This window comes from Myodes glareolus, chromosome 24, assembly GCF_982192425.1.
Source record: "Myodes glareolus chromosome 24, mMyoGla1.1, whole genome shotgun sequence".
In the NCBI taxonomy this organism is placed as follows: domain Eukaryota; kingdom Metazoa; phylum Chordata; class Mammalia; order Rodentia; family Cricetidae; genus Myodes; species Myodes glareolus.
The window spans coordinates 32,402,185-32,425,336 of record NC_142049.1 but is presented as its reverse complement, the minus strand read 5'-3'; the positions used below and the strand labels follow the sequence as shown (position 1 = coordinate 32,425,336).

The following is a 23,152-nucleotide window of genomic DNA, read 5'->3' as shown; positions in this document are numbered from 1 at the left end:
GGTTTTGGTATCTTTCTCCTTTAGCAGCTACATGGTGTCTGCCTGACTCGGCCTTCTTTCTCCCTGCATTCAGTTTAGTTTTCCCCACCTAGTTCTGTTCTGCCCTGCCATAGGTTTCTTTATTAACCAATGATAATAAAACGTATTTACAGCATACAGAGGGAAATCCCACATAAATATAGGAACCTTGATCTAGCACAACAGATATAAAAACCTTCCTGGCTCACAAATGTTACCTTGTTTAAATTCAAGTAGATGTGAGCCCATGATATTCTATGTTTGAATGCTGCATCCAAGAAAAAGGTTGCAAGATTGATTTTTCCTTTTTGTTTAAATACTTATCCTTAGAATATGGTGATTTTAGAAGGATAAGTGTTGATATAGACTATAATAAGATAGCCAATATTTAAAGGCTAAAAAGAACTTAAATTCACTAAAAGGCTTAAATTCACTAAAAAGAACCAATTTTACTTCCGTAAACTGACTTTTAAAATTATCTTTATTTTTATTTATGTTTATGTGTATGCCTATGTTTGTTTATGCCATGTGTGGGGGGTGTTCACAGAGGCTAAAATAGAATGTCAGATCCCCTGGAGTTGGGGTTACAGACAGATGTGAGCCACTGGACATGGGTACTGGACTGACCAGCAGGCCATCTGGAAGAGAAATGAGTATTCTTTAAAAAAAAAAAAAAGATTTATTTATTATGTATACAATGTTCTATCTGCATGTATGCCTGCAGACCAGAAGAGGGCACCAGATCTCATTATAGATGGTTGGAAGTCACCATGTGGTTGCTGGGAATTGAACTCAGGATTTCTGGAAGAGCAGCCAGTGCTCTTAACCGCCGAGCCATTACTCTAAGTATTCTTTACCACTGACCCATCTCTTCAGCCCCATAAACTTTGTTTTTTAAGCTTTATTCATTTTTTCCTTCTGTTCTTTACACACCTTTTTTTCAAGCTCTACTTATGGGGCTGTTTGTGTCTCTTTCACTTCCTTTCTTTCTACCTCAGAGAAACCGTTTGTCACATTATCTACATTCCTAACTCTTTAGCCATTCCTTTCTTTTTTTTATTTAACTTTGTCCCTTTATTTTCCATCTAATGGTTCTAACTCTGTTGCCTGTGGTCTGGTTTTCTTTCCCTCATATCTTAACTTCTAAGAATCTTGGTTTTTTTGGTTTTTTTGGTTTTTTTTTTTTTTGGTCTGGACTGCCATGGCTTGGTCACCTTATGCCCTGCCTTCCTGCATCCCTCCCTGCATACACCCATCAGGGAAGCCTGAGAATATAAATAAATTAGGAATTTAATCATAACATTTTCAGCTGTAAATTGCACTAGAGATTTTGAGGAAAGCAAATATAAATCAGACACGAACAAACACCTACCCTGAATGGTGATAACGGTGGTAAACTATGAGAGAAGCTCCAAGTTCTGTCAGACGAGTAGATTTATCCACCGACTGTGTCGTCTATAGTTTCTTCTTCCGTTTTTGGTCATGACCACCACTCACCCAAACCCACATCCAAAAAAACGGGTCCACACAACATCAGCACCCCCTCCTGGAATGTACACAAAGTTTCACCAAGCTTTGCATTGTTTAACCCAGATGGTTTGGACTAACGATTCTTACCAACTATCATGGCTATTATCTAGATTAACACCGCTTTCTGGATGCTTTCCACATGCTGAGTACTTACAAACACTATCTCTGTGTCTCTGCTGACCTTCATATCCGTTCCCATCGGGTGGATTTTACTAACTCAGTTGTGAGGAGAGGGAATTTGAGGTTCTGTGTGTGTAATGATGTGTTCACTGTCATAGTCACTGAAGAGGGCTTCCAAAGCCTGTGTCCCTGCTACGCTAAGTAGCATTATTGTGTATTAGCGTTCAGGCCTGGCCTGGCTAGGGTGTGCATCAGTTCTATGTGCAGGTTGAGTAAGCTGTGGCACTCACGGGTCTGCAGCTGATGCCCTCAACCGGAGCAAACCTCCCCAGCTACACTTCAGCTTTCCTATGTAAAGCTAAGTAAATCCATAGACACTGCAAGTTCTTTTTGCTCTTTTTGCGTTCTGTGATTTGATCCTCGTGACCGAGATGAAATCACCCAGATTGAGGACAAAAAACAGTCACATTCACCTAGGGCCTAATGGGATTGTAGTCTGGAAGACACTGGAGCCAGGAAGCCTCGCAAGTATGTACGGAAGTTTTACCAGATGGTGATTGCGTAGTAGTTTAAGCTGAAGGGTCCTGGTCCTTTCTTTACTTCTTTCCCAGGAGTTGACTGGTAGGTAAGAATAAGGGAGAAAAGAATAGCACTCAGTGCCTGGGAAGGATAGACATTGTGGGTGAGATCTTAGGAGATCCATTAGCCCCTCAGAGGGTAATCAGTTTCATTCCAGAGTGGAAGTCTCCAAAGTCAACGTGTCCCAGAGATGTGTGCCAACAGTTCAGAAGTTCAGACATGCTGTTCCTGACACCTGGCCTGCAAGGCTTTCCAGCTCTGTGTTAAATGTCCAAGAGCAGTGCTGTAAGACCTGGCACAGCCCTCACTAAGTGCTGCACTTTATGGGCATTAGAGACATAATGTTTCGTGTATGTGTCTGTGAATGAACGGTGATGAGAGGGGCTGTAATCATGTATTTCAGGTCATCGATTATGGGTTTCCGGTGCTTTCAGACACTGCCCAATAACATCCTTTTCTCCAGGAAAGCCAGGATTCCTCCAACCATGTTATAACCTCTTGTCATTTCTATTCACAGGCAAGAACTGGGACCTGACGGCCGCTCTAAGCGACTATGAGCAACTCCGACAGGTGCACACAGCCAACCTGCCACACGTGTTCAATGAAGGGAGGTGTGCCAAGCAGCCCGAACGAGAATTGCCCCAGCCAGGGCACAAAGTGGAGCGGCCCTGCCTGCAGAGGCAGGACGATATTGCCCAAGGTACTGCTGAGGGGCTTAATGCAATATGAGTCTGTGGCTCCACGTCTCCCATGGAAAGCAGGAGAGTGTGACTGAAGCCTTTAGGGCTGGCCTGTTTGTCTATAATGCTACTGTCTAGTTGTTACCCTTGACTCGGTCAGCTTTCTATACATTACTCTCTAAAGCAAACTCCTTTACTGCCTTTCCAAAAGCTTTTGCAACTTTTATGTATTTATACTTCCATGAAAGCCTATTGCAATTCCAATTATGAGTGAGTGCAGTCCTGTTTTAGCTCTAAGTTTGCATGTTTCTTGCATCCAATACTGTGGCATATGCCTCTCCACAAACTCAGAGTCTGGCGGCCACAGAAATACAGTGTCTTACTAATACTGATAGCTCTGAAATCACCCTGGGTTGTTGCCACAGGGAAATCATAACATCTAAGAGCATGTGCTGTCTTATTTACTTTTAGATACACTGATTTTTTATTACTTGCGATTTTAAATAAACTATAATTATATCATTTCCCTCCTATTCAAACCCTTCCCTTCCTCTCCTCAATTCCTTCAAATCCATGGCCTCTTTTCCTCTAGTTATTATTGTTACATAAACACACAAACACACACCAGTACACAAACACAACCTCCTAAGCCTGGTGTGTATTGTTCATATGTATATAATATCAGGGCTGACCACTTGGTATTGGATAACGCAAATTTAGGGTCTTATCCCTGGAAAAGAATATTTCTCCTGCTCTCAGCATTGAATATAGGGTGATGTGTGTGTGTGTGTGTGTGTGTGTGTATGTGTGTGTGTGTGTTTACTTAAGCCTCATCTATACTAGAATTACAGCTAAAATTCCAACTATGATTCTTGAAGGCAATTTACCATGAGATTTTATTTTATCTTCCAAAATAGCCTCTTCTTGAGTAGAAAATTTAATCTATTTAGTTTGCTTTAATGATATCTATACCTATACTATGTGTATTGCATACACTATAGCTATATAAAAATAGAAATATTGTACATTTCATATTTTATTTGTCAAGATTTTTGTATGTTTTCATTTTCCTCCTCTAACAGATTAGTTTTTTCTACTATTTAAAAGTTTTATGTACCACTTTTGACATCTGTCACTTCAACTGTACTCTGTACTTTTTTATTAATTGAGCTCTATATTTTTCTCTGCTTTCCTCCCTGTCTCTTCCCTCCCCTTCAACCGTCCCCCAAGGTCCCCAAGCTCCCAATTTAATCAGGATATCTTATCTTTTTCTACTACCAATGAAGATTAGAAGTATATATAATCTTAGTGTCCTCATTGTTATCTAAATTCTCTGGGATTGTGATTTGTCGGCTGGCTTTCTTTGCTTTATGTTTAAAAACTACTTATGAGTGAGTACATATAAATGATGTTTTCTATCTCCATCCATTTTCCTGCAAAGTTCAAGGTGTCATTACTTTTTTCTGCTGTGTAGTACTCCATTGTGTAAATGCACCACATTTTCCTTATCCATTCTTCAGTCGAAGGGCATTTAGGTTGTTTCCAGGTTCTGGCTATGACAAACAAAGCTGCTGTGAACATAGTTGAGCACATGTCCTTGTGGTACGATTGAGCATCCTTTGGATATATACCCAAAAGTGGTATTACTGGGTCTTGAGAAAAGTTGTTTCCTAATTTTCTGAGAATTCACCACACTGACATCCAAAGGGGTTGTACCAGCTTGCATTCCCACCAGCAATACAGAAGTGTTCCCTTTTCCCCACAACCTCTCCAGCATAAGTTGTCATCAATGTTTTTGATCTTGGCCATTCTTAACAGGTGTAAGATGGAATCTCAGAGTTGTTTTGATTTGCATTTCTCTGATGGCTAAGGATGTTGACCATTTCCTTAAGTGTCTTTCAGCCATTTTAGATTCCTCTCTTGAGGGTTCTGTGTTTAGGTCTGTACTCTACTTTCTTATTAGATTATTTGTTCTTTTGATGACCAATTTTGTGCTTGTGGTTCCTGATCATTTTCTCATGATTTCTGTTTCTATAATTCCCTCAGCTTGTGGTTTCTTTATTGTCTCTATTTCAATTTTCAAGTCCCGAATAGTTTCTTTCATATGTTTGATTGCTTTTTCTTGGTTTTCTTTAAGTGATTTGCTGATGTCTCCCAATTTTTTGTTTGTCTTTTCCTCTATTTCTTCGAGGGAATTTCTCATTTCCTCTTTAAATGTTTAAAACATTCTCCTTAAGTTATTTTTAGGTCATTTTCTTCTTTATTTGGTTGTTCAAGTCTTGCTATTGTAGGATCTTTAGGTTTTGCTGGTGTCATGTTGCTCTTTGTGGCGTTACTTGTGTTCTTACCTTTTCTACTCATCTTTTCCTCTAATAGGTGTAGTTGGGCTGTCTGTGATTCTTTTGATTAATCTTCTAGGTGCCAGTGAATCCAAGGTTCAGATGGTTGTTCCTCATGGTACAGTCAGTGCCACAGTTCTAGTTACGCCATTGGTCACTCTGTGTTCCTGGAGGTCACTCGGCACTTTCGGGCTTTTCTCTGTTCCCTTAGGGTTTGCTGTCTCAGGCCTGCTCTAGCCTAGGTTGTCGGCTCAAACCTGTTTCTGTAAATGTCCCTGGTCTGGATCTGTTCCTGCATAGGTCCCTAGCTTAAGGTTAGTCCTGCAAAGGTCTCTGGCTCTCATTTACTCCCTCAGAGTTCCCAGGCTTGGATGTGCCCAGATCTGCAGAGGACCTAGCTCAGGCTTACTCCCTCAGATGTCCCAGACTCACGCTCAGACCCGTAGAGATTTCTGGTTCCTGCCTATTCCCTTTGATGTCCCAGGCCAACACCCGACCCCACAGAGTTCCTGGCTCAGTCCTACTTCCTCTGAGGTCCCAGACTCACGCCTAGACCAGCAAAGGTTTCTGGTTCCTGCCTACTCCCTTAGAGGCTCCTGGTTCCTGCCTACTCCCTTAGAGGCTCCAGATTCACACCAAGACCCACAAAGGTCCTGGCTCAGGCCTAATTCCTTGGAGGTCCTAGACTCACGCCCAGACCCACAGGGTTCCTGGCTTAGGTCTACTCCCTTGAAGGTCCCAGATACACAACTGGACCCTCAGCGGTCTCTGGCTCACTCGCTCAGTGATTACTTCTCTGTACCTGTTCCTCTGGAGTTGGTTGCTGGCTCAGTCCTGGTCCACCAATGCCCCAGGACTCTCCACTGTCATCTTAAAGTCCGTGTTTTTGTTTTCTTTCTGAAATCGTAGAAGCACTCTGTGTTGCCCTGGAACTATGTCACGTGCTCCTAACTCCTCTACTATCGTGCCCTCAATCACATTTATGCTCTTTTTGTTGACTTTTATTTAGGCAAAAGTCAGCTTCTTGTTAGTATTTAAAGTCCTGTGCTCGAAACATTTTCTCAATGAGAAGTCATAGCTACCACAGTAACACCATAAAATCATAATGAAGTCAAAAGAATCTCACCTACTTCAATGCCATAAAACATCACTCAGGAAGTGGTTGATGCTGGTGAGAATAGACATGCACTCTGTTATGTGACAGTACCACACATCATCTAGTATATTAAAGTACTGGTGATAAGTAATTGAGATCCAGTATGAGTATCATCAACTATGTGCTTACATAGTTTCTATGCTATGCTTTTTATTGTTATTTTAGTGTAGACTTGTGACAAAATACGTTACCATATAAAGAGTCTGCCAGGTCCTGCTGGCTGCAGCCCCAACATTTACCTTGCCTCTCAGTAGCATAAAGAGGTCGCACTGAAGGCCTGAGCCGGGTCACACGGGTATGTGTGAGGCCACTGTATGAAGTCACACAGGAGCATATTTCTCAGAAGGCATCTCTCCGTTAAAAGACACGTGGTACATTCATTTCCTTCTTTCAAGAAGAATGTTTCCTCAAATACTGCCTTCAAATCTTATTTTTCCTGAGAATCTCTTAAAGCTTAAGTGCCTGAAAAGGTTTGCATGACTAAAATTTATGAGTGGAGCAAAACTCCCCGGTTCTCATTCATTTCCTTGAGTTCTTTGTAAGCGCCATTGGCTGTCTTCTTGAAGCTCCCTTTTTGTCTTCTAAGAGACATGCTTGCCTTGGCATTCCAACCTACATCTTTCTCCTGGGCATTCATGTGAGTCAACACTTGGGTTTTCATTCCAAATTATTTCTTATTATTAGTAGTATTTCACCGTCTCCTCTGTATTTCTCTGTTCGTATTTGCTAGGCTCATTTCTAAATTCAGTCTGTTCAGCCTGATTCCTGTGATGTAAGAACTTCATTTACATTCTTCTATTTGCCTGCCTTCCTTGGATATTTCCTCAGTTTCCCTGTGAGCATGAAGTGCTATGATTATCAGCTCCTCAGACTGGAGCCAAAAACAGGCAGTGTGGGCTCTAGTTGTTCCTCTGGTTGTGTAAGAGAGCTGCAAGGTGAGCAGCCTTGTTGGGTTTTTCTGTCTTTGTGTCTGACACATAATAGTTGTACATAGTCATAGGGTGCTGTAGATACTTCAGTATATGCGACCAATGTGTAATAACCCTCTGATGGCTAGCGTATCTGTCATCCCAGTTATTGTTTCTGATGAAGACATTCAAAACATTCTCTTCTGGAAACTTGGAAAACTACAGTAATTTGTGAGCTCTGGTCACTGCTATGCTATTGAAACATTAAGATTTATTCCCCATATTCAACTGCAGTTTTATAGTCGATCACCAATCTCAGTTTCCCCTCTCCCTCCCATACCCACTCTTGCTTACCACTATCCTATGGTAGCTCTGCATAAAAGAGCAAGATCTGTGGCATCTGCCTGGCTTTTTTCACTCGATGAAGGCCCCTTAGGTTCATCCATGTTATCATAAATAACACAATTTTATTTTTTATAAATAAAGCTATTAGTATTATTCTTTATTAATTTATTAATAATAGTACTAATAAATACGATCCCCTTTTAGGTATGTGCTCTTTTTCCATTCTACTGACAGACTTGTATTACTTCTATTTCTTCACTGTTAGTACACTGTAAAGCGTGTAGGAGAAGAGCTCCCTCACAGATTTTCTCTCCTTTGGGTTGGATCACCTTGGCTAATGCTCTCAAGCATTGAACTGAGTGCAGGAAGCAGCAGGAACATGGCCCAGTGACAGACAGCCCAGACCTCCTGCTCCATCTCTCTTATTCATGGTGGCCTCTGTTCTCTCTCTCTCTCTCTCTCTCTCTCTCTCTCTCTCTGTGTGTGTGTGTGTGTGTGTGTGTGTGTGTGTGTGTGTGTGTCTATCTGTCTGTCTCTCTTTTCTTTTCTCAAAATGTAAGATAACCTAATCATACTGTCTCAGAATGAAATTGAAGTGAATTAAAACTATTCATTCTGAAATATGCAATATCTATAACTTTCTGTCCATTTGAATGAGGAAAATGCATGAGATCATTAAGGCAAACATCTGCTTGGCAGTCTGTTTTGACAAAATTTCATTAATGCCATTTATGGCCACTGATATACAATGAAGCTGTAGGAAGTCTTGCTCTGAGGCAGGCAGTGGCTATGATTTTTCTTGCAGCAGGGATGCTAGCCTAAAAGGAGGTGAGCAACCTTGGAACTCATGTGCATATACTCAGGAATCTGCCACAGGGTGTTGATCATAGTCACACTTAAACACCAAGGGCCCTCCTTCCCTGAGCTAAATAAGAGGATTTCTGCTGTGAGAAATCCCACGCCACCAACACTGATTCTACAGTGACTATTCCTATATCATATGCTCCAGAATTGTTGTTTAGGGGTGATGCACCCTTTAATTCCTGTACTGGGAGGATGAGACAAAAGGATATTAAATTCAAGGCCAGCCTTGGCTCCATAATAGATTTCTGGTTTATGTTAATGTCACCCATTAAATACTTGATATTTTTTTAAAAGTATGTTTCACTGCAACAAGAAAACAAATGCATTTGCTTCAGATCATTCAAGTTCTCACACATTAGCAGGCCTTACTTGAGAGACATCCTCCCCTGAGTTTCTCATTCGTTGGGCAGAAAGCCCACAAAGAATAAAGCAGAGTAGGCCACAGCACCAGAGTGCTGGAACAAAAGGACATAAGGCATCCAGAAAGCATGCACAGCCTCCATCCGTGTGTCCCCAGGATACCCACATGGGAAATGCTCAGCAGAGACGCTAGAATGAAGTAGCCCATGTCTGGAAAGCCTGGGCCATAACAGAGCAGCCTAAGCAGGATGCTTCTTGCTTTAAATCTGCAAGTGCATGAAAACAAAGATGGTATCCCAGCTCCCACCCACTGCCAGGAGAGGAAGGCTCTGAGGGGTGGAGTTAAACGGAGCTCACGAGCAAAAACAAGCCCTGCTGCTCCTGCCTGTAGGCTGGCAGCACTGCTCTCAGTGGTTCCGTGGCTTCCCTGAGGCAGGCCACACACCAGGTTTACTCCAGTAGCAGGCGGACCTCCAAGAGTCTTGGAAGATAGAAAGGCTGACGTGGGAAAGATATGAGCTTGTGTGCATGAGTGTCATGTGCATACATGTTCCTATATGTGTACAGTATCGTGAGCATATATATAGCTGTACCTGTGTGTGTACTATGCCCTGCGTATGTTCATGTTACATATGTGCTGTGTAAATATTATATAGTGTATGTAGTGTATGCATATACATCCATGTTCATATGTATATAACATGTACATAGTCTATAAGTACATGTGCATGAGTATATGGGGATATATATGTCCATATTTGTAGTATCTAGTACATTTTATACCTGTGTATGTGTGCATGTATGCATATATATGTGCATGTATATTTAAACTATATGGTGTATGCCTGTGTATGTGTATATGCAGGTAAATGTGTTGTCTAAAAGTCTCGTATTGGAGCTGTAGAGATGGCTCAGCAGTTAAGAGCATGTGTTGCTCTTGTAGAGGATCCAGGTTTGATTCCCAGCACACACATGGTGGTTCACAACCATCCATACTCCAGTTTCATAGGCCCCAATGCACTCCTCTGGCTTCCTCAGTCACCAGATATACACACAGTACATATACATATATTCAAAGAAAACACACATAAAATAAAATGAATAAATCTAATTTAAAAATTAAAAAATACTAAAAATGTTTATGTATATGTAGACATACTTATTGATAGTTACAACAGTTCTGTATACTGTGCACAAATGTCTGTAGTGTGTATATTTACATGTGTGTTTGTACTGTAAAATGTGTTCATACATTTGCATTTATCGATATGGGTACATTTGTACATATGTGCATTTATAATGTTACATAAGTGTATTATGTGTGTTGTATGTTCATAGTGTACAGGTATGTATTTACCTAATCTGAATACTTGTGTGTTTTCATATATGCAGTATGTGTGCTGTGTGTAAGTGTTCAAGCATGGCTGCAGGCACTCTCAGAGCCACATCGACAGTGACGTAGTCCCTGTGTCTTTCCTTTCTTCTCATCAGCAGAGAAGCGTCTTTCCCGGGGAATTTCCCATGCCAGCTCAGCCATCGTCTCCCTGGCCCGATCCCACGTAGCCAATGAATGCAGCAGTGAGCAGTTCCCACTGGAGATGCCTATCTATACATTCCAGCTGCCGGACCTGAGCGTGTACAGTGAGGACTTCAGGAGCTTCATCGAACGGGACCTGATCGAGCAGGCCACCATGGTAGCTCTGGAGCAGGCAGGTGAGTGTCTGCTACCCACAGGCTCCTGTTCCTCGACACCCACCCCTGGTCACTCACCCCACCCCTAGCCTCTTTCCCCAGTGAGCAGGAGGAAGGTCTGGGTTCTTGGGATTGGCCATCAGAATGCTCCATTTGTACCAGCCCAGCTCTAAAGATTGTTGTACTCTGTCACTGAACACGGGCTGGATAAGCAGTCATGCTGGTACCTCCCAGATCATTTCCCTTCTTCCTGAATTCCAGATTTTCCCTGACTATAGGCGCCACGCTACTTGGCCTTGATCTCTCCCCATCCCTCATCCCCATGGAACCTGAAGAAGGCTAGGCAATATGATTGAGTTAGAAGGGAAACGGGAGACCCTGCCAATTCTCTGCACATGGACAAATCCTGTACCTAGAACTTCAGCTTCCCATCAGCAAAGGTGGCAACCCCAGTGGCTATGGGGACTCTGTGAAGACAGACATGTGTCTCTCTCTTCCCTACTGTCAGTCTTTCTGGCCTCCCAGCCGAGGAAACAGAGAAGTGACGTGAGCCTTGTATCTAGCATTACCTCATGACCCTGTAATGCCCGTGAGGAAAACAGGGAAGAAGCCAGATGTGTCCTCTTTGACTTCTCAGTCAGTACAACCAATGACTCAAAGCAAGTGTTTGAACAGATGTAGGTTCATCCTGAGATAAGGCAATACCTTTTCAGCATCATCACTTGCGTTATAAACAACTGCAAAATTGAAAATCAAAGGGCTTCTTGGATATCTATGTGAAAGAGTTTGTTCTTCCCAAGCACCTCCCAGGGGGCTTCACTACCAGCATGCACCAAAGGCATGTCACCAGCAGTGGTTCCCGCTGCCCCCGATAGAAGTGGAACACAAGGCCTTCTGCTTCTCACTTGGCATTCGACCAGAGGCCTGACTGTTGAAGGAACTCCTAGGTAACCTATCCTAGCAGAGCAGGGAGGGATACCTCCTAGATGTGACATCTTAGCAGACAGCAGAGAAAGTGTTCTGCTGAGAGCTTCATCAGCAACAATGCTGCTAGGAAGCAGAACTCAGTTCTTGGCCAAAACACAATAAACGTTGCTGTACATCTATGTTTCAGAAAAAGATCAGAGTAAGATCTAGAGGGTGGACATTGGGAATCAAGATTCTATCATGAAAGAAGTCTAAGGAGATGGTAGGAATCCATATGGGATATTTGCCAAGCGATGTGCGGAGGTTGAGGACATCAAAATTAGTGCCATGACTAAATAACTCAGCAAGGCCATTGCTACCTTTGTGCCTTTCAAATAAGGGAAAGATGAGCAATCGTGTGGAGAGATCATAACATTGGGTAGAGAAGGAGTTAGAGAAATAGGCTCTAACCACATTCTTCCTCTACCATACAGACTGGTCAGAGCATCACACTAGCAGAAAGACAATGGTTGGGTGGTCATTGACATGTCTGTTTAGCTCGCCCTCTAGGTGTAGAGCTGTGGGCACAAGGGTGGCATGTGGGTCTTTGAGGCAAAGACAAAGCACCCAGGGGGTCCATATCTCTTGAATTTTGGTCTCCTATCACCTTCTAGGTGTACTGGTTTCATATCAAGGCTTGTCAGAATAATTCAGGTGTCATTCTTGTTCACATGCTCCAGGTGAGGAGTACAAGACACGTGTAGATAAAGGAATGGATGGAGGCTGGTGAGGCCTTGTTTGTGATGAAAAGCCCTGTGGTCAAGACTTATGGGGCTTCCCCAGTGGTATGCTTGGCATTAGAACAGGGCTATGTCTCAGTCATGTTGTAACTGAGAACAAATTGTTATCTCGGCATGATGAACAAATTGATCATCTCTACACAGCCCTCAGAAACACCTGACTGGCTCTGCACACCCCCTCTTCCTTCCCTCTGCACCGTTGACTGAGCCACAAGCAGAGCAATCCAGGGAATTGGTGGTAACTACACCAGCTGCCAGCCCAACAGACCCGGATGGCTATTCAGACAAGGCCACTGACGCAAATGACTCACTCTTCACCAAGAAGGAGCAAGTTGGTATGGGCTTTTAGACAAAGAAGAAAGAAGCTTAGTGAAGTGAGTGCAGCAGCAGCTCAGAGTCATAGAGTTCCAGGGACAGCATTTGTCGATAACTGTTGTCAGGGTTTCTGTCCTGCCTGGTTCCCACAATCATTAAGTCCCAAAGAAATCACACAGAGGTCTACATTAGGTTATAAACTGATTGACCCATTAGCTCAGGCTTCTTATTAACTCTTATAATTTATATTAACCCATTATTCTTTTTTTTAAAGTACTTTTTTATTTTTAAGATTTATTTATTTATTTATTATGTGTATAGCATTTCTTCCATGTGTGCCTGCAGGCCAGAAGGGGGTTCCAGGTCTCATTATAAATGGTTGTGAGCCACCATGTGGTTGCTGGGAATTGAACTCAGGACCTCTGGAAGAACAGTCAGTGCTCTTAACCACTCAGCCATCTCTCCAGCCCAAGCCCAGTATTCTTGTCTATGTTAGCCACATGGCTCAGTACCTTATTCAGCGAGGCAGTCACATCTTACTTCTTCTGTGCCTGGGTTAGGACTGAGTTCTCTTCCCAGAATTCTCCTGTTCTCTTTGACCTGCCTATACTTCCTGTCTGGTTGTCCCACCTATACTTCCTGCCTGGCTACTGGCCAGCAAGTGCTTTTACCCTCTGAACCATACTGCTGATCCATCACAATGGGTTTTGTTATTGATATGATAGTCCAAGAGGATTGTCTGTATGATTTTAAATTTGCTGGAATTTTCTTATTATCCAAATATTTGTGATTTTTATGTGTGTGAGCATTGTGCCTGTATATAGTCTGTGTACCAGGTGCGTGCAGTTTCCCACAAAGGCCAAAAGAGGACATCCTTTGGGAATGGAGTTACAAATGGTTGTGAGCTACCATAAGGGTTCTGGGAATTGAGCTCCAGTCCTTTGGAAGAGCAACCAATGCTCTCAATCACAGAGCCATTTCTCTAGCCCTGTGATTATCTTTTCCAATATTCTGTGTATGCTTGAAAAGAATGTATAGTCTGCCAGCTATATGTTTTACTTGTGTTCATTGGTTATTTACTACATCTTTATAACCTACATGCTTTTTACTTGGTCTCTCAATTACTATGAAAAATGCACTAAAAACTTCTGTTTTCTTGTGCACTTATCTGTATCTTCTTTATTTCTGTGACTTTTAAAATGTGGGAGGGGGGCTGGAGAGATGGCTCAGCGGTTAAGAACATTGCCTGCTCTTCCAAAGGTCCTGAGTTCAATTCCCAGCAACCACATGGTAGCTCACAACCATTTTTAATGAGGTTTGGTGCCCCCTTTTGGTCTGCAGGCATACATGCAAACAGAATGTTGTATACATAATAAATAAAAAATATTTTAAAAATAAAAGAAAATATTTGTGTGTGCACACACAGTGTGTGTGTGCACATGTGCACACATGTGCATATTCATTGTCTTTTCAAGGCTTTTATCATTGAGGAAAATTGGATTTTGTCAAAAGTTTATTCTGCATCTATTGGAGTGATCATGTGAATTTTGTCCTTGAGTCCATTTATGTGATATACTACATTTATGGATTTGGGCAAGTTGAACCCTGTACCTTCAGAATGCCATCAACTTTACTACAGTACGTGATTTTTTTATATTTTCTTGAATTCGGTTTCTGAGTTCTTTATTGAGAAATTTTGCATCTAAGTTCATCAAAGAGATTTGTCTATAATTTTCTTTTTGTATTTGTTGTTTCTTTGTGTGGTTTTGTGTCAGGGCAACACTGTCTTCATCAAGAGTGTGGTGCTGACCATGGTCCAGTGCATGGCCACACATCCAGGAGTATATAGACAGCTCAAATTGGCTTCCATAGGCTTTTCTGTTTTTAATGAGTACACAGAGTTGGGTATGTAATGAAGTAGGGATGAATTTTGAAGGAGTTGGAAGGAGTGGATGAATATTAGCAAAATACATTATATAAACTTCTCAAAAAATTCATAAGACATTTTTAAAATCCGAACAAAAAAGGGTTTGGCGATGTTTCTCATTTTATATGGACTATATAAAACATAGGTTTGAGAAACCTATGTTAGTTCCTTAAAGGTCTGATGGAATTCAACAATGCATCCTTCTGAGCTGAGATGGATTTTGCTGGGAGAGTTTTTAATTGCATTTTTTATTTCTTTTAGAATTTCATATGTGAGTGATATGTGTCATTTCCACCCCTCCTGCTCCACCTTCCAATTCCCCCTGGCCCCTCCCACACCCTCTCAAATTCATGTCCTCTTCTTTTTAAATAAATGTTGAATACACACACACACACACACACACACACACGCATACAACCTACTAGGTGTTGCTCATATGTGTTCAGGGCTTCCTCCCAGACCCATGATTAGGCCCAAAACACACCCAAACACCTATTTTCACAGAGAGATCCTTTATTAAGCAGGGAAGAAAAGTACAAGTGGGTGAATTCTCCTACCAGATCCCTGATCTCTGCGAGCACCCATGAGTCCCCGTCAGTTGATTCTGTAGGCCATGCTGTCATAGTGTCCCTGACGCCTCTGGTTCCTCCAATCCTTCCTCCTCCTCCTCTACAGGACTTTCTGATTTCTGCCTAATGCTTGCTTGTGAGACTCTGCATCTATTCCCATCAGGTGCTGGATGAAGTCTCTCTGGTCTCTTTAGTGGCAATTTTTGCTAGGCTCTAGTCCCAAAACAATTGTAGGAAGGACAAACTGTGGGTCAAAGGTTTTGTGACTGGGTTGGTGTCCCAATCCCTGCACTTTAGGCCTACAGAAGATGGCTGGTTCAGGCTTTATGTCCGCATTAGTAGAAGTCTTTTCTATGGTCACTCTCATATGTAGGCAGAGCTGCTCATTCGCTTCTGGCCACCGAGACCTGAAACAATCACACAGAAACTGTATTATTACAACACTACTTGGCCTATTAGCTCATGCTTCTTACTGACTAGCTCTTATATCTTAAAAACCTGTGTATCGCCATGTGGTTGTTCCATCCAGTGTCTGGCATCTATCTCCTGAGGCAGCTACATGGCTTCTCTCTGATTCCACCCACTCTCTCCCCTTGTATCTGCTTGTATTTCCCACCTTGCCCTATTCTGCACTGCAATAGGCCTGAAATAGATTGTTTATTAACCAATGGTATTCACAGCATACAAAGGGAAATCCCACATCACCTCCCCTTTTCTATCTAAAGAAAAAGGAAGGTTTTAACTTTAATATAGTAAAATTACTATGTTATCAAGCAAGAATTGTAGTTACAACATTTAATCCATTTATATTTGGCAAATTAAGGAAAATACTCTATCATCTATCCTATCTTTGTGAGTCTAAAGTTTTATATATAATCAATTTTTTATAATTATATCTTTCTTCAACTCCATCAAAGACTCCAGAAAAATATAATATTACCTAAGTAAACAGGAAGTACATTGTAAGCAACTTCCAAAACTCTAGAATTGATGGAGACATCTTTCTTTACTAGACAGTCACCCAAAGTTTTTCTGTAACATTGGGGCACTCATCTTCAGCCTATAGATTTATAGTATCCGGCAGACTTTTCCATGAAGCAGGAATTTTCAAATACAGTTCTGCCTATACTGGCAGCTTGTCAGTCACTTTCTTTTGTATCCTACAGAATGTCTCACAGGCTCTTTCATGAAGCAGGAACCATGAAGGACTGGCTCACCTCTTGGCAAGTTCAGCAGTCATTTTTCTATGGGTCTGCATGTCCAGTCCATGCAGCATAGCATCAAGCAGTCCAGGCAAGAACAGTCTCTTGCCCAAATGACTAACCAATTCCATAAGGAATCTCTTCAATGCCCATCTTCCTCTTGAAGTAATTGGTGCTGCCAGGAGCAGATGTGTCTCATTGTCATGAAAAGTCCTAAGTTTTTAAACATTTTAAATACCATATTCTGTTAGTCTTTGAAAAGTTAGAAGAATAACTATCTGTCTGAAATGTATCTCTATACATCTAGAAACCCTAACCAACATGACTACAAGCTTGACTATTATCAATGACTATCTACTAACCGATATTTCTTAATTATTTATTACATTTTTAAATGAGTTGTACAAACATAGTACCTTAATCAAAAGCAGAAATATACATATAACAAAATTGACATTAAATTCATATCAATAAACCAAGATCCATATAAATGCAAAGTATTCATCTCCATTTCATATTCCCCTTTAAATGTAAATGAACATTTATAAACAATGTTTGGGAATTTGGGCATAGTTCTCTCCAAACTGCTTCCTGCTTTTTGTTGGGCGAAGTAATTTTAGGGGTTTATGGAGACCTTTCAGGGCTTCTTGGTCTATCAAACCACATTAGTCTAGAAGGAATCCACAGATTCTCATCCTCTGTGGAAACAAAAGCAGAACCTCTATTCCAAAGCAACATATCCTTAGAACCAAATTTTGAAGTCAAGATACCTTTAAAATGTATATGTTGGTTTAGCTTAGCAGCCCCCAGAATGAAATGGCTCTCTGTATTTAGCTCACTCACAGTCAAAAATTCAAAGAAAGTGCAATAATAAACATAATCCAGACTCTCTGTGTATATTCCATCTTTACATGGCTTATTTTTCTGTTCTCCTTTCATCTATGGCTGTCTGTATTCTGTCTCTTTAAATATTTTGTTTTATTTATTTATTTTTAAAAACCATTTACTTCTTTTTATAACTATTTCTTCTCTCTCTCTCAAGCCTACATACATTTATCTAACACTGTGACCCATTTAGAGGTCTTTTCCATCTGGATTTTTCCTTATTGTGTGTGTATCTGTAATTATTTTTTACCACTTTTTTTCTTTTAAATGCTAAGCAGATGTGGCTAGGACCAACTCTGGGGTCCTGCCTGCTTGCTCCACCTAGTGCAGCATGACAGAGGCATGTCCACTGCCTCTGAGAGCCATGCACATTGTCCCAGTTCCAGGGTCTCAGTGGGTCTGTGTCACCACTAAGCAATTTGTAAAATGATGCTCACAGACCCTCCTGAAAGGGCCAGAGCTGTTCAGGCAACTAGCACAAACCAGGAAAACACCCTTTAAAACCGTGCAGTTTTTTATGCTAATGCTGAATCAGGAAGACCTCTCTTAAAGGAGCTCTGGCAACCCTGTTTGCCACCAGCAAACAGAGCCCATCTGGAAAAAATGTGGCTAAACTTTGTTTTTTTGTATCTAGAATTCCTTTCCAAGCTCTCTCAGGTTTTATGTGGATTTTGCAGGCACATATTGACATGCCAATCTGTAGTTGGAGGCTGCTTGTTCATTTCCTGGCTGCTCAGACCCAAAATAATCACACAGAAACTGTATTATTACAACACTAGTTGGCCCATTCCCTCACACTTCTTACTGGCTAGCTCTTATATCTTAAATTAACCAATTTCTATTAATCTGTGTATTGCTATCTGGCTGTGGCCCACCAGTAAGGTTCCATCCGGCGTCTGTCTCCTGCGGTGGCTCCATGGCTTCTCTCTGACTCTGCCTACTCTTTCCTCCTCTATCTGCTTGGAATTCTCACCTTGCCCTATTCTGCGCTGCAATAGGCCCAAAGCAGACTCTTCATTAGCCAGTGGTATTCACAACATACAGAAGGGAATCCCAGACCACTCATAGATTCCAGGGAGTTTTCATTGCACTAGATTTCTACCTTGGTCCCCAAATGCCCCCCAATTCTAGTTGTTTCTCCCAGTATTTTCTCCCTCCTCCTGCCCCACCTGACCCGTCCTGTTCCCAGTCATCTCACTCCCAGTCCTCCTGTGACATCTATTCTATTTCCCCTTTCCAGGGATATCCCTGTGTCCCCCACCTTAAACCCTGTTTGTTACTTAGCAACTGAGGGTCTGAGGACTGTAACATAGAACCTCTGTATAGCTGTATAGCTTGGTGTTCCTGTGGGCCTCCTAACAGAGGGAGTTAGGGCTGTCTCTGGCTCTTTTGCCTATTTGTGGGACTCTTTTTTTCTCCTACTAGGTTGCCTCATCTGGCCTTGAAGTGATGTGCCCAGTTTTACTGTAGCTTGCTATGTCATGTTTTGGTTATGTCCCTGGGAGACCTGATCTTTTCTGAAGGAAGGGGGGATTTGGGTCTGGAGGAGAGGGAAAGTGGAGGTAGAGACTGGGGAATGGGGAGGGAGGGAGTAATATATTGTGGTCAAGAATAATATATTGAGAGAAAAAAGTTTAAATGGCTGCTAGAAAACAACAGCAAATGACCTTACAGGTGTAATTTTTAAGAAGAGAAAAAGTGAGGTCTGTTAGAATGGGCTAGGGTGCTGTGGTATGTTTTGATTGGACATATTAATTAGGTGAACCAAAGCGGGCTTCTGATTGCTGGACTTCAATACTTTGATATCTGAACCATGGTAGTCAGCCTCAGGAATGAATCTGGCATAGGAAAGTGTCCAAATAAGGAAATAGACCTTGGTGGCTAGCTTTGTGTATATGATCTGTGATTTACAAGGGAGAGGAAAGGGGCAAGGGCAAGGCCTGCTGTTTCCATGCTTGCCAAGCCTGGGCCTACTAGAGCCTGTGAGGGCTGACCACTTGGGATTGTACATCACACCCACAGATATAAATGTAACTCTTACCGCTCATCAAAGAGCTTCTTTTTGCAGCATATTGAGACTGTTACAGAGGGTCATGTGATGTAGACAATAAGTGAAGATGTGCCCAGCTCCTATTGATACATTTGCAGTTCAGTCTTTATACCTATGGCTCTGGAAAAATTCAAGAGGGGAGGAAAGATTATAAGAGCCAGAGGACTAGGACACCTGATGTTAAATAGCATCTTCTAGCTCTGACGAGGAGGCTGAACTTATGAAGTATCATCAATATGGTCATATAAGTAAGATTTACATAATTACGACACCAGTTGACATGCCAGTATGACTAGGAAAAATTTATGAGGTTCCATCCCTAGATGAAGAAGAGCAACAATCAGCAGCTGCTGAGGGAGGGAGAAGTTTTAAATCATGGCTTCTGTCTCACTGCTTGTTACACAGCTGTTGAAGCTGTTTGTCCCTTCTTTGATTTTGGTGGCCATATACATCTAGAAATTCATCCATTTCATTTCAGTTTTCCAATTTAGTGGATTATATATTTCAAGGTATATCCTGATTTCCTGAATATCATTGATATTTGCCGAAATATCTTCCTTCTCATCTCTGACTCTATTAATTGGGTTTTCTCTCTTGCCCTTGGTTAATTTAAGGGTTTGTCTATCTTGTTTTATCTCTCAAAGAACCAACTCTATTTTTTTAGTTAAAACAGTTTTTAACTTTAAACATGTATTTGATAAAATTATTCCCCTCCCCCAATTTCTTTCAAATCCTCTTCCCCTCCCTACCCACCCAACTTTAGGTTATTCTCAAAGAACAAACAAAAACCCAACCCAACAATAAAACCCTCAAGCCAAGAAAACAAGATTAAAATATCACCCCCCCCACACCAAAAAAAAAAACCACCAAACTGTAACCAAATAGAAGTAAACACATAGACACTCACAAAATATATGCTGGTCAACTACTCCTGAACATGTGACCTATCCTGGAGTGGTTGGTATCCCAGTGTCATTCCATTGAAGAAAGCTAATTTTCACTCTCCCAGTAGGTATAAATGAAGGTTATGTTGTTAACCTTCACCCTAGTGGTTAGATTTTCTTTCATTCATTCATTCATTTTTAAAATATAACTAAATAAAATATAGTAAGATAAAATAAAAACCATTTTTTTTTCTGTCCATTGAAGTTGGACAGAGACAAAGCCATAGGAAGAAACGAGAGCAAAAGAAGGCACAAGAATCGAAGACCCACTCATTCCCACACTCAGGAATCCCGTGAAAACATGAAGCTGAAAGCCATAGCTGTAGGAGGGCCCGCTTGTTCGTCCCAGCCACCCAGCTAACTTAGCCCTGAAATAACCACACAGAAATTATACTAATTAAATCACTGCTTGGCCCATTAGCTCTTTCTTCTTATTGGCTAACTCTTATATATTAATTTAACCCATTTCTCTTAATTTGTATACCACCTCGATGTTGTGGCCTACCAGCAAAGTCTCACTATGTCTATCTCCGGCTGTGGGTCCATGGTGTCTCTCTCCTCCTCCACCTTTCTTCCTCCCAGCATCCAGATTTGTCTCCACCACCTGCCTAAGTTCTGCCCTATCAACTAGGCCAACACAGTTTCTTTATTAACCAATGAAAGCAACACAAAGACAGAAAGACCCCCTACACCTTTTCCCCTCTTCTGTTTAAACAAAAAGGAAGGCTTTAACTTTAACATAGTAAAATTACAAATAAAAAAACAGGTATCAAATAAGAATTACAGTTACAATATTTATATCTACTTTATCTTTTATCATAACTAAGGAAAACTATAGTATTACTATCTATTTTTTAACTCCATCAAAGACTCCAGAAGGATATTATATTACCTAAGAAAACAGGAAGTGCACTATAAACAACTTCCAAAACTCTAGAAATGACAGAGACATCTCGCTGCCTGGACAGTCACCCAAAGTTCTTCTGTACCATTGGGGCATCCATCTTCAGCCTACAGGCCCATAGTGTCCAGAAGACTTTTCCATGAAGCAGGAAATTTCAAAAACAGTTCCGCCTATATTGGCAGTTTGCCAGTCATTTTTTCTTTCTGTATCCTGCAGAATGTCTTGCAGACTCTTTCATGAAACAGAAACCCTGAAGGATCATCTCACCTTTAGGCAAGTTCATCAGTCATTCCTCTGTGGGTTCTGCATGTCCGTTTTTTACAGCATACCATGAAGCAGTTTCTTGCCCAAATGGCTAACCAATTCCATAAAGAGTCTCTTCAATGCCCATCATTCTCTTGAAGTAGCTTGGTGCTGCCAGGAGCAGATGTGTCTCACTGTCATAAAAAGTCTTAAGTTCTTAAACATTTTAAATGTCATATTCTGAAGGTCTCTGAAAGATTTGAAGAATACCTATCTAACTGAAATATATCTCTATACAATTAGAAAATATAACAAACATGACTACAAGCTTGACTATTATAGATGACTATCTATTAACCTATATTTATTAAATTAGCTGCATAATCACAGCACCTTAATCAAGAGCAGAAATATGCATATGCATATAACAAAATTGACCTTAAACTTGTATCGAAAAATCAAGATCCATACCAATGCAATATTATTCATGTCTATATCATATCCCCCTTTAAATGTAAACAAACATTTAGAGACAATATTTAGGAATATGGGCATAGTTTTGTCCACACTGCTTCCTGCTGGTTGGGAGTGCTGTTAATTAGGCCTTTCATGATGTATCCTGTGTACTAGGTTCATTTCAGTCAGCATTTGGGCAAAGAAATTTTTTGAGGGTATTTATGGCAACCTTTCAAGAGGCCTTGGTCCATGAAACCATATTCGTCTGGAGGCAATCCACAGGTTCTCATCTTCTGTGAAAACAAAAGAAGAACTTCTTTTCCCAAACAACATGTTCTTGGACCCAAATTCTGAAGTCAAGATACCTTTATAATATACATGCTGGTTTAGCCTAGGAGCCCATACAATGAAACATCTCTCTGTATTTAGCTCCTTCACAGTCAAAAAAAATTTAAAGACAACACAATAATATACAGAATCCAGAGTCTATGAATTTTTCATTTTTACATGGCTTATTTTTTTCTTTACTCCTTTTAATCTATGACTATCTGTACTCTGTTTATTTAAAGACTAACTTTTTTTAAAGCATTAACTTTATGACTTTCTTACTCTTTTTCTTCTCTCCAAGCCTACATACATTTATCCAACACTGTGACCCATTTAGAGGTCTTTTATGTCTCAATCTGTCCTATTGTGAGTCTGTAATTCTTTACTTTAGTATCCAGGAGCACTTCTTAAAATGCTAAGCACTTCTTAAAAACTTAAGTTGCACCATTAGTAGGGGTAATGTGGTATGACCTTTTGCCTGCCCAGTCTAGAACTTAAGCTGTGCTGTTATTATGATAAATACAGTAGTTCCTGGTAGGCACTCTGCACAGTTAAGCATGGTGGAGACCCTTGTGCCTCTGAGCTTGCACACCACCCCACTTCCAGGCACACAGCAAGTCCATGTTGCCATCAAGCAAACCATCACACTTTACTCACAAACCCCATCCAAATGCTCTGTCTCCCATAAGAGCCAGAGGTTGTGCAGGCAGCACAGCCCAGAACGCTGGCATTTTAAAGCTGTGAGGCTTTCTTTTCTTTGGCTATGGCTGAATCAGGGAAACCTCTCTTAAAGGAGCTGTGGCAAGCCACCATCAAACAGCAAAAAGCTGTGTTAAACTCTGTAATTTTTTTCTAGAATTCCTTTTCAAGCCTTCTCAGGTTTTATGTGGATTTAGCTAGCACATGTTGGAGCGCCAGTCTGTAGGAGGAGGGCACTCTTGTTTGTCCCAGCTGCCCAGCTAACTTAGCCCTGAAATAACCACACAGAAATTATATTAATTAATTAAATCACTGCTTGGCCCATTAGCTCTAA

General features: G+C 41.2%; 1 protein-coding gene across 3 annotated transcripts in view; it reads left to right on the top strand.

The window, feature by feature from the left end:
• Otud7a (OTU deubiquitinase 7A) overlaps positions 1-23,152 on the top strand; it is a 298,648-nt gene that overhangs the window by 217,857 nt on the left and 57,639 nt on the right. For 2 of the 3 annotated variants that reach the window (XM_085682681.2, XM_085682678.2), the window contains 2 exons: positions 2,765-2,947; positions 10,391-10,612. In XM_085682681.2, coding sequence (XP_085538807.1) covers positions 10,498-10,612 — 115 coding nt within the window. In that variant the 5' untranslated portion in view covers positions 2,765-2,947; positions 10,391-10,497. The remainder of the gene's footprint in view (positions 1-2,764; positions 2,948-10,390; positions 10,613-23,152) is intronic. The other variant, XM_085682680.2, reaches the window with a different exon arrangement.